Genomic DNA, 12,538 nt, shown 5'->3' with positions numbered 1-12,538 from the left:
AACAACCTATTACTGAGCCGCTCAAACTTGCCGCAATTATGCAAAGAGGATGATCAGATACGCTGAAAGCTCAGCACAGCTGCATCACAGCTGGCTGACTGAACCCAGAGAATTACTGAAGAGATGAGAGACTAGAAAACACTTTATTCAGTGCTTATTTTCAGGATTTGACTATACATACCGAAAACATCATTGGAGATCCAGATATGGTGTCATGCATTTCTAATGTAAGAATAAGGTTTTGTTATTGAGTATTTCATTAAGTATTATATTTCAAATGAGGTTAAAAACCATCATTTTGTACAATATTATTACTGTATTTTTATTTATTTATTTATTTATTTTAGAATCGAGCCTTTTGCATAATGTGCTCCGACCTCTGATGAAACAGGCCACAACTGTGCACCGTAGTAATGCTCAAGGTACATGTATAAAGTTCCTGTAGCCAAATTTATATAAAAAAGTAATATTTGTGCTCTGCAGATGTTTTAGAGTATATTTTGTTCATAAGCTTTTTACTGTAAGCAGCAAAGCCTATTTGAGTTCATATACAACAGGCGTGTGTTATTTGACTTGTTCTGCCACTTTGTGATTTGTCTAACAGCGAATGGCCTTTTGAAACTGTGCCTCTCCTACATAAGATCATTATCACATATGAACTTGAGGTGGCTGCTGTATTTGATATCAAAGTGTGTGTCTGCCACGGTCACTCATGCAAACCATCTTACAGTCTTGACAGAAAGGACTGATGAGAATCAGAATGATGTGCTGGAACAATCTCAAAGACTCTTAAGTGTAGAGGGAGTTTTAAAGGCCCGCCTCAACATATGGAGTCTACGATCTGTAGAGAGGGAAGAGAGATGTGTTTGAGAACCACATGACACGTGATTCATTTACAAGTATCATTTCCAAGGCCAACTGAAGAAAATTGTGCTTTTTGGTTGCTTCTACATAATAACTTTATTTGAATATATATTTCAACGTTGATATAAAAAATAAATTTTCTTGAGCACCAAATCCCCATATCAGTATGAATTGTGATACATCATGTTATACTGAAAATTCTGCTTGGTCGTCTCATAATGTGATCCCATCTCAGTGCCAAATTCAGTTCCCTGAACAAGATAAATCAATATTGTTACTATTATCTAGCTTTTGCTATGTTTCCAGAGTTCTACAATAAGAAATTTCAGTTAAAGAGATTAAGACCATTAAGGACCATTGATGTTTTTGTATTTGGTTTGGCTTCCAACTAACCAAAGTGGCTTAATGCTGTCTCACTCTCAGCAAAGCTATGCAGATTCTCGAAAGCGTTATTTATAAATCAGATTATAAATGATCAGTGCTGTACTGTCCTTGGTCTAAGACTGTTTTCATCGGAAAAACCATGCACATATTTTAACATAAACATGCTGTCTGAAATGTGTGTATGTTTGTGAACAGTACAACCTGTGTGTGTATATTTGTCTGTGTATGGGTAAATGTGTGCTTATCCATGTATTTTTGTACATATGGTTACAGTGATCGACTCACATGCTGAATACTATGTGAAAAAAACTTTTGAGGGCTTGAGTGGATGAATCTTTAGTGTACATACACCGCTGAAACTGTTCATTGTTCATTTGTCAATGCAGCACTGTCCCTAAGAGCCAGCAAAACTGCATGTATTAAACGTTTCGGGTCTGTGTGCTCAGTTCTCCAGAGAATGTCGCACTGTTGGGTGTTTTATGGCAGAAAAGGAAAACAAGAATACAGCTGTCATATTTTGTGAAGGTAATAGAGATGTGCTGTGAAAAGTGTCTGTGTCTGTTAATATGAAGCAAATCTTTATTAAAAGAAAACAAACACTGACTGTACTTACTCATTTGTGTACATGCATACATAGGTTAAATTCACAACAATGAGCCATAGGAAAAGACTGCAAATATGAACAGCAGAGACAATATCAACCACAAGTTTAAATATTCATAAAGGCTGGCCACATAAGCCTGTAGCAACTGATCTGAAACAAGTTTTATTTGATGAGGCTCATGTATTCAGAGGTGGAGAAAATGTATGTTTATATTAAGCCATATTATATATATACACACACACACAAACACAGCTGGTATAGAAAAGAATCAGCCCCTTTGAAATAATCACATTTAGTTGCTTTGCAGCCTGAAATGAAGACGGATAGTTTTTGTTTTATCCAGCTGTATTTTTTCAGTGCAACTTATAGCATCCTAGTGAAAGATGTAACACCAACATGTCAAAATAAACAAACAAAAAAAAACTGAATCACTGAGTTAAAAAAAGGATCACCTCCTTGAGTAGGTGTTTTTTTTTTTTTTACCACCTTTTGCTTTAATTACAGCCTTTAGTCTATTGGGTTCTGTCTCTACTAACTTTGCACATCTAGACTTTGCAGTATTTGCCCACTCGTCTTTGCAGAACTGCTCAAGTTCAGTTTAATTTCAGTCTGGGCTCTGACTAAGCCATGCAAGGACAGACACCTTTTTCTCCTTCAACCACTGTGATCAGTTTTGTTGTGTGCTTTATGTGCATTGATGATTTGTCAAAATTACCCCATGCTATGATGAAGTCTGCATTGGTTCTTTAAATGTAGTACAACACTGACATCTGCAGGAGACCTGTTGCACGTGTCGGCCTATATATTAGTAAAATATAGGATATTAAATATACCCTTTTACTGTCTAGGAATATACCAGGCATTCATACATACATTAAGCTGGGCCAGATATTTACGGTAAATTATGAATAGGTTTTGAGTTTCACAAGCGTCAGAGTGTACACAAGTAACGTGTTTCTATTAATTAATTAATTAATTTAATTTTTTATATTACTTAATAATTTATAGCCCAGCGAATAAATTTTATTTAGGCTATTTATTTATTAATTCTGAGTTTAATTTGCATTGTTTTATAATACAATCTAATTCATAGATATATTCGTAAATAAATAAAAACTCCACATTAAACAAGTATAAATTATCATTTGTTTTTCTTCAAGTCAAGATTGTTATCTAATAACAGAATCGTCCCCCTTACTACATTAGTTTACACAACAAAGCGTAAGTATGCTTTAAGGGTGAGATCAGGCAGAAATAGTGTAGATCAGCTGAACACGGTCAGCGGGTGAGGTGAGGTCAGGTGAGGTCAGGTGGGCGTCGCGCGCCGCCAGCAGGTGGAGCCGCGTCATTCAGCGAAAGCAGAGCTTCAGCATGAGTTCACACACACTGTGGGGCTTCCATCAGGTTGACAGGCGAGGGTATAGTCGCAGTGACCGAAGCGCTTCAGTGCAAATGGGCACGGCGTTTTGCTGGGGACCAGTGCTATGACAAATGTAGATTTCGTTTTGCTCGCTTGAGAAAGAAGTCTGAAGTGTAAGAAAGTACGAGCGTAGTTTATGGTGGAGGCTCTGCAGAGTTTCAGAGGAAGCAGGATGTACCATGAAGACGGCGCAAACTCTCTCAGACCACGATATGGATGTAAGTAGAGCGACTTCACTTCATGTCAGTTATGAAACTACTCTATAAATATGAAACGAAATGAGTGTTAATTGAATTTGGACAGTTGGTCAGCCAGAGTAGCTGCAACAGTGATCTGACATCTGTCATCAGTGCAGTGGATGTTAGTTTGGTGCACATGTTCATGCATAATATTGAGGAAATGATTATTTCCTCAACAGTATGCACTATACATGTTAATATTATGCATATGCATATGTGTTTGTGTGTGTGTGTGTGTGTGTATAATTAGTGTTATTGATTATAATTGTTATGCAGATCTGATTGCTGGTATGTAGAAAGTTAAGCAAACAATACCATAGATACGTTCAATTTGTAAAAAAAAGAAAAAAAAATACAGATGTGATGTGTCTAAATCTATAGTTTAACCTCCACTTATATATCTGTCAAACCCACTTCCCATTTTTTAATCAAGAAGCCATGGTAATGTGCAAACTTCTGTGCATGAGTACATGAGACATTATATTGTGTTTTGGGCCTTACAGATACACTCTGTACAACTATTAATCGTCTCTGTCCAGTGCTAAATCCCCACTTTATCTCTGACATGTCCTTATATATTATGTTGCCTCAGAAATGTGTTTGTGTATCCTTGGCATTAGATCTCTTGCTGTGGTCTGAGCTAAGAGGAGCTCCATGAGAGTTTTCTCCAGTTAAACATTACCTCTGCCCTTTGTAAAAGCACCTGACAGTCTGTACAGTGCAGATATTTGAGGAATTCTGTTGAAGGAGTTTATCTGTGCAGGTTTTATTAAACACACACATTGCACCATGCTGGTAAGACACTGTCTTACTGTGTATATCTAGAAGGATGAAGAATGTTTAAGATCCTTTCTGCATATAGCAGATGCTTAATTCTGATGTAAACTGCTAGTTGGTTGTGTATCAGAGCCTGCTAGTTTGAGTTTAACTCCACCGCATCAAATCAAGGTTGAGAGATCTACTTGCTAACTTTTTGCCAGCTCATTATATGAAGTTTACTTAACTCGTGTCAACACTGGCACAGAGATCACATTCCAGCTAAACTGCTGACAAGGCCTGTGGTTCCACGCTGCTGATTTATTTAGTGTTTACATGAGTCTTTTTTGTTATTGATTGCCATTTTTATTCACAAAAAGCTGAATTTGGATATGGGACAACACAATCTCATGCTTCACATATTGAATTTAACTCCTTAAGCTGTAGATAACTATGATGCTGAAGATACCCCACAAATAGTTGGAAGAAATTCTGCATCACAATTGATTCTCTTCCATCTTGAGGACTTGAGGAAACACACGTATTTTTAACACATTTTTTTAAAAACGGAAGTCATCTTGAAAGTAAGGAAATTACATCATATGACTGAAATGCCCTACACTCACTGATCTATTATTGAGATATATAGATCAGTGCTTACACTGCATCTTATTGTCATATGAGGTAGCTGTGACCCATGTTGATTTGAGAGATTGGAGACGAACAGACATCCCCCTCACAGCCACTAGAAGTGTGGTGCAGTGGCTGACGCAGTTTACACTACCGTTCAAAATTTGGGGTTGTTAAGATGTTTTCGAAGGAAGTATTCAGCAGCCATTACGCCAGTCTTTAGTATCACATCAAGAAACATTTCTTATTATCAGTTTTGAAAATATAAATAATACAGCATTCGTTTGAAACTTTCAAAATGTAAAAGTATCTACTGTCACTTTTGATCCATTTAAGGCATCCTTTCTAAGTAAAAGACCCCAATCTTTTTGTATGGAAATTTGCTTCCGTTAATAATGTTTCTTATCCAACAACAGGTAACTGAATCTACTCACTGATGTTTCCTCATGTGGCTGTTGCACTTTGCTTGTTTATAATATTTTAAACGCAGAACCACATTTATGAGAACCCACTTTTGTTGCCATGTTTTCAAAAAATCAAGTTTATTGTCTGTGGGACAGAATGAGGTGATAAGGCCGACCTACGTAATCAAACCCCACAGAGGTTAACTGGCAAGCCTGAGCCTGTGTGTCAGGGGGAGAAATTTGCAGTGCTGTTTGCCATTACAGAGTTGGATCTCATTTACTCGAACAAAGGCCAGCATGGGACTGTGTGTCAGCAAGCTTAATTATTACTAGATGAGTGAGGAATGTGAAAACACTCGGTAGCTGGACACAGTCTTGTTTCCTGTCACATGTAGAAATGAGCTTCTCATTGCTTGTCGTAGCATCACAATTTCTCTTTAGATTTCTTTTTAACTGCACTGGTCTTTTTAGTCATGCTGTTGCCTTTTTCGTGTAAGAATGGATGTGACCTACTTCACCAAGAGTCATAATAAGTGTCATATTTGACTATTTTATTAAAGTTTCAGCTGGGGCCCACCAGGCTGTGGAGATGCAGTGTATAATTCAGTCAAGGGATAGGTGATCGTATAATCAAATAACTTATTAAACCAAGTGATGTGAGTGCTGCTACATCTGCTACTGCCCTGTTTTCAAAATCAATCATGAGTTCTGTGGTAAACGCTACAGATTGTAAAGTTCTTTCTAGATGGTGTTTTGATGGTGAGATGTGGTTGACAGTTGATCTGCAAGCACATCATGCTGACGTGTTCAGTCACGGCATGTGGAACGAGGACAGCACATCATCTGACACAACATCAGCTTTGCACAGCTTCACTAGATTTCATTTTTAGCGGGGTGATTTCAAAATAGAAACTCATTCAAGATCCAGTCCTGGTTTTACCCAGGACTGCGTATGATTGTGTTGGTTGCATCATGTGATTGGTGAGTGTGTTTACAGTAAGAGGCAACAGCAGCTCCATGCCATTGAAATAAATGATTAAATAACAAGATAAAGTAAATGTCTAAAAAGTTATGCAGTTCACAAAATCCAGTAGATCATTATCAATATTAGGTCAGTTCAGTTTGAACATTATTCCATCACTCTGAATTTGTTTGTGTTGATTACATTTGATAACATTTGCTTATTTATTATATTTACTATTATTGCTAGTTGAAACAAAGAGGATGTGTGTGTGTGTGTGTGTGTGTGTGTGTGTGATCCAATGGTACATTTAAAAATGAAAGTTTTTGTATTAAATAAAATGTTACATCATGTGACATTTATTTGAAAGTATTGTAGCACAAACACACTTGATTCAAAACATTTGACAGAAGTATACTACCATTCAAAAGTTTAGGGTCCGTAATTTTTGTATTTAATTTTATTCAGCATGAATGCTGAACTTTCAAAAGAAATCAAAGAATTGTAAAAAAAAAAAAAAAAAAAAAAAAAAAAAAAAAAAAAAAAAGTCACGGTTTCCACATATATATTTAGCAGCACAATTGTTTTTCAACATTGTAAATAATAAATAAATGAAAGATCATGTGATAATGCAGAAAAAATCACATTATGCGAATTAATGGGAATTTACGGGAATAAACTGGAAATTTGCAAAATTGCAGGAACTGGGGACTTAAATGTAGTTGAGAAAAATTCTTGCAGCATAATCTTGGTTAAAACAACCTGATTTAATGCAATTTCAGTTTAATTTCTTCCCTACACATTGCTCAATCACATGCACACTTACTGCAGGGCTATTGAGGCCACACCCCCTACATGCACTGTGCTCTCTCCTCCATAACATGAACAAATCATTTATTAAATCCTGCACACAAAATTTTAAAAATCACCATCTTGGAAAGTATTGGTGTAAATTACATGAATATTACAAAACAAATGTTTAAAACTGAATTGTGCTGTGTGTATTACAGTCGTGGCCAAAAGTTTTGACAATTACATAAATATTGGAAATTGGAAAAGTTGCTGCTTAAGTTTTTATAATAGCAATTTGCATATACTCCAGAATGTTATGAAGAGTGATCAGATGAATTGCATAGTCCTTCTTTGCCATTAAAATTAACTTAATCCCAAAAAAACCTTTCCACTGCATTTCATTGCTGTCATTAAAGGACCTGCTGAGATCATTTCCGTAATCGTCTTGTTAACTCAGGTGAGAATGTTGATGAGCACAAGGCTGGAGATCATTATATCAGGCTGATTGGGTTAGAATGGCAGACTTGACATGTTAAAAGGAGGGTGATGCTTGAAATCATTGTTCTTCCATTGTTAACCATGGTGACCTGCAAAGAAACGCGTGCAGCCATCATTGCGTTGCATAAAAATGGCTTCACAGGCAAGGATATTGTGGCTACTAAGATTGCACCTAAATCAACAATTTATAGGATCATCAAGAACTTCAAGGAAAGATGTTCAATTCTTGTAAAGAAGGCTTCAGGGCATCCAAGAATTTCCAGCAAGCGCCAGGATCGTCTCCTAAAGAGGATTCAGCTGCGGGATCTGAGTGCCACCAGTGCAGAGCTTGCTCAGGAATGGCAGCAGGCAGGTGTGAGCGCATCTGCATGCACAGTGAGGCCAAGACTTCTGGAAGATGGCCTGGTGTCAAGAAGGGCAGCAAAGAAGCCACTTCTCTCCAAAAAAAACATCAGGGACAGATTGATCTTCTGCAGAAAGTATAGTGAATGGACTGCTGAGGACTGGGGCAAAGTCATATTCTCCGATGAAGCCCCTGTCCGATTGTTTGGGGCATCTGGAAAAAGGCTTGTCCAGAGAAGAAAAGGTGAGCGCCACCATCAGTCCTGTGTCATGCCAACAGTAAAGCATCCTGACACCATTTATGTGTGGGGTTGCTTCTCATCCAAGGGAGTGGGCTCACTCACAATTCTGCCCAAAAACACAGCCATGAATAAAGAATGGTACCAAACACCCTCCAACAGCAACTTCTTCCAACAATCCAACAAAGTTTGGTGAAGAACAATGCATTTTCCAGCACGATGGAGCACCGTGCCATAAGGCAAAAGTGATAACTAAGTGGCTCAGGGACCAGAATGTTGAAATTTTGGGTCCATGGCCTGGAAACTCCCCAGATCTTAATCTCATTGAGAACTTGTGGTCAATCCTCAAGAGGCGGGTGGACAAACAAAAACCCACTAATTCTGACAAACTCCAAGAAGTGATTATAAAAGAATGGGTTGCTATCAGTCAGGATTTGGCCCAGAAGTTGATTGAGAGCATGCCCAGTCGAATTGCAGAGGTCCTGAAAAAGACTGCAATTCCTGCAATATTTGCAGGTCCTGACAAACACTGCAAATATTGACTCTTGGCATAAATGTCATGTAATTGTCGATAAAAACCTTTGAAACTTGCTTGTAATTATATTTCAGTACATCACAGAAACAACTGAAACAAAGATCTAAAAGCAGTTTAGCAGCAAACTTTTTGAAAACTAATATTTATGTAATTCTCAAAACTTTTGGCCACGACTGTATACTATGCAACTAAATCAGGCTATACTATTGTTAAAACAATAAAAAATAAAAATAAATAAAACCACTGACGGAACTAACCATAGATTGGAACAAACATTTAGGTGAGATAATAAATCAGATGTCTAAAAATGACCCTCCCCCCTACACACAAGTCCCCTCTAGTCACCTAAAGGCGGGCGTACACGATGCGAATTCGGATGGTCGGAAGATCGTATGTCCACGCACACGGCACAAGTGAGATTATCTGAAAATCGTACGGACGAGATGATATACGACACGATTTTACAACCTGCGAATTCCAGAAGCAATCGCACGAAGTTGATAGACGCGTTCGACTTGAAGCACCGCTGCACGCACAGAATGTATGACATTAAAGTACCGCGAGAGCGCTAAGAAAGCACACATATCCAATGCATTCGAATCCCTCTCGCGGTACTTTGATGCCATACAGGTGATGTCATTCTGTGCAGCGCTGCTTCAAGTCGAACGCGCCTAATATAACTGCTCTCCCTCTCCCATAACTGCTTATAAAATATTGATACAAGCCGTGACTGTTTCCTACACGTACATGTTATTTTTCAGCAATAGGAAACCGGGACGTTTGGTCACCCTGTGTGTGTGTGTGTTCTTGTAGGTTTATAAATATCTGAAATAGGTATTACAATGTAAACATGGTTTGTGAGGACAATTCCTGTGCCCTCGTAAACCAAATGGCTTTAAAAAAATACTATACGGTGTTTAATAGAAATTTTAAACATGCATTTTCCATAATGGATAGAGGTAGTGTATGGGGATATACAGTATAGAATACCGTTACGTCTATGGAGAGTCCCTGTAAACTACATAATGCGTGTGTGAGAGAGAGAGAGAGAGAGTGCGCGCGAGAGAGAGAGAGAACTAAAAAGCATGGTACACGTTGCTAGAAACATCATACAGCGCTCGCTGTTCCTGTCAGACTTCAGCGAGTTTATCCTTCTGGTCAATAGTCCACATTCGCCGTGGCGCTGCCCTGTTCGTGTTCTTCTTCTGTGGTTTTCCTAGTTCGTGATTGGTCAACTTCAGATAAATCAACAAATCGGCTCGTTCAACCGCACACATGTCACGAATTCAAACCGGTAGCTCACAAACTTTTTAGACATGTTTAAAAATGATCGGGAGGTCGGGAAGTGCTCGTAAGCCACTCTGCTCGGCTCGTAATTCATCGCAAATGATACGAGCCGCGACCATACGAGCATACTCAATTTCCACACGATTGAAAAAAATCGCATGCGAACTCGTACGACAGCAAAAATCGCACCGTGTACGCCCGCCTTAAGAGGGGAATTCCCCTCCATTTTCTCTGAAGCCACACTTGCTGCATTTGAGCCCAAAGACTACATCTAAGTTATGATATTTTAAATATATTTGATCTACAGGAATCAAGTTTAACTAGTAAATACCAAAAAGTGATTTAACAGTAGCTAGTTAGCCTGTAAAAACAAGATATAACAAATCTAAGCTATAAACAAGCTCTAGTTCCGATGCTCTTTCTGCTAGCCAGTTTTACAGTACAGTACTGGTCAAAAGTTTGGAAACGTTACTATTTATTGTTTTAAACATTGCATAGCTTTTGCTCAAGTCGTGGCCTAGTGGTTAGAGAGTTTGACTCCTAACCCTAAGCTGGTGGGTTTGAGTCTCGGGCCGGCGATACCACGACTGAGGTGACCTTGAGCAAGGCACCGAACCCCCAACTGCTCCCCGGGGCTGTATGTCACATCACTATTTGATAAAAATACCGAACAAAACAGTAATATTTCGCAGTATTACAATTGAAAATAATGGTTTTCTGTTTTACATATTAGGCTTGCTGCGATGGACGGTGTTGACGGTGTTAAAAGAAAGCATTCTATATAATTAAAAACTGAATGCGCTAACAATGCTGCGTGCCAAGAGACAGTCACATCACAGATCAGCATAACCGCGTCATCTCTTCTCCCTGTGCTCAGATGAGGATGAGGATCTCCCATCGGATGAGGATGGACAACTGACAGCCAACCTGAAAGCCAGAATCGTATCTATTTTAGACGAGAAATATGAATCTCTGCTAGAAGCAAGCCGGCAGCTTATGCGCAAGACAATATTCCTGGACCCGCACTACCAGGGTGACCATAACCCAAATGTTGCAGAGACCAAGAAACGGTCATCCTCGGTAGGAAGGTGCAGTCAACGCACCCCGTGAGAGAAGAGGGAGAACAAAATGAGGAAGCCGACATTGAGCTGCAGCCCAAAATAAAAAAACTAAAAAAACTCTGCAAGCACTGTTAATAGATGCCAATTTATAGTGTTATTATTATTATTTTTAGAGTACTGACTTGTCATTTATTTAGGCTAAGGTCATTTTGGAAGTTTTTATTTTATAACCGTTTCTTATTTATATGGTTTTATCTTATTTAAACTTTGTGTAATTTATTTAGGCCTATTTTATTTTCTTATTCGTTTTAATAACGCTCTAATATTGGCTAGGCAATAAACGTTCTATGGTTCTTATTTGTTTGGGTCCACAGTTTGCCAATTTTCAGGTTTTTCAGCTTATACATAGGGTTATTTTTATTCGTTATGTTAATAAAAGGTCTGTATTTAATATCTCTGAGCTTTTTTTTTTTTTGTCTATTCAAGTAATTGACGCCGAATAGCCAATTGCCGGCAATCCGAAAGTGAATGTATAATGCGCACGCATTTATAAGCTATTTAAAAATCGAGGAAGAGGGGAAAAGTGGACAACCCCTCTGCCTCCCCCCCACCCCCACGGTGATACCGGTATTACCGTTGATGTCACACGTCGATTAACCGGTGGGAAATTTGCCTTACCACGACAACCCTATTACACACACACACACACACACACACACATATATATACATACATATATATATATATATGTGATTTTATAAATTTTATAAGATTTAAGATTATAAATCAGCATATTAGAATGATTTCTAAAGAAGCACTGTCACTGAAGACTAAAGTAATGATTTTAATGCCGAATGTTTTTCTGTGATGCAAAGCTGAATTTTAAACATTATTTCTTCAGTCTTCAGTGACAGTGCTTCTTCAGAAATTCTAATATGCTGATTTATAATCATAAATGTTATAAACATTAATTAGTGACCATTGTTTTGTTTTGATCTCTCCACTGCGTTTCTGCGTTTGTCACTTTTGAACGGCGCAAGTGCAAAGCTGACCTCATAAGTCGTTCCCCAAGAACTGCTTCGTTTACAACTGTGAGCGCAAGCTAGATTAAAATTATTATTATGTTTTGAATATGGATCGGTTCGCTACAGGAGGACTTTGTTAACCACCCGGAGCTGTGTGAGTCACTTTTTTTCAATGGATGAGCTTTTTATTAAACTTCTCATGGACCGATGCAGTGCAACACCTGCTAAGTTGCATTAAACAGCTTGAAAGATGAAAGATAATTTTTAAAATAACTCCAAATGAATTCGTCTGAAAGAAGAAAGTCATATACACCTAGAATGACTTCAGAGTAATTTATAGCTTCCCCAAATTCCCATAAATCCCTGGTAAATATCAAATTTGTAAAATTGGCAAAATTTACCAGACGAGGTTCCCATGGAAATTTACTGGAACCCCCCCCCCCCCCCCCCCCCCCTTTGCAACCCTACTTTGATCAATTAATCACAGCCTTGAGCAT

The 12,538-nt window shown here is 38.2% G+C and overlaps 1 protein-coding gene across 1 annotated transcript in view; it reads left to right on the top strand.

Annotated features, from left to right (window-relative positions):
* Positions 1-3,154: 3,154 nt before the first annotated feature.
* LOC132139185 (ras GTPase-activating-like protein IQGAP1) overlaps positions 3,155-12,538 on the top strand; it is a 62,604-nt gene continuing 53,220 nt past the window's right edge. The window contains exon 1 of the mRNA XM_059547735.1: positions 3,155-3,490. Within this exon, the coding sequence (XP_059403718.1) occupies positions 3,409-3,490 (82 nt within the window). The 5' untranslated portion in view covers positions 3,155-3,408. The remainder of the gene's footprint in view (positions 3,491-12,538) is intronic.

The sequence above is a fragment of the Carassius carassius genome, chromosome 4 (assembly GCF_963082965.1).
Source record: "Carassius carassius chromosome 4, fCarCar2.1, whole genome shotgun sequence".
NCBI lineage: Eukaryota > Metazoa > Chordata > Actinopteri > Cypriniformes > Cyprinidae > Carassius > Carassius carassius.
This window is presented reverse-complemented; position numbering and strand designations above follow the sequence as displayed.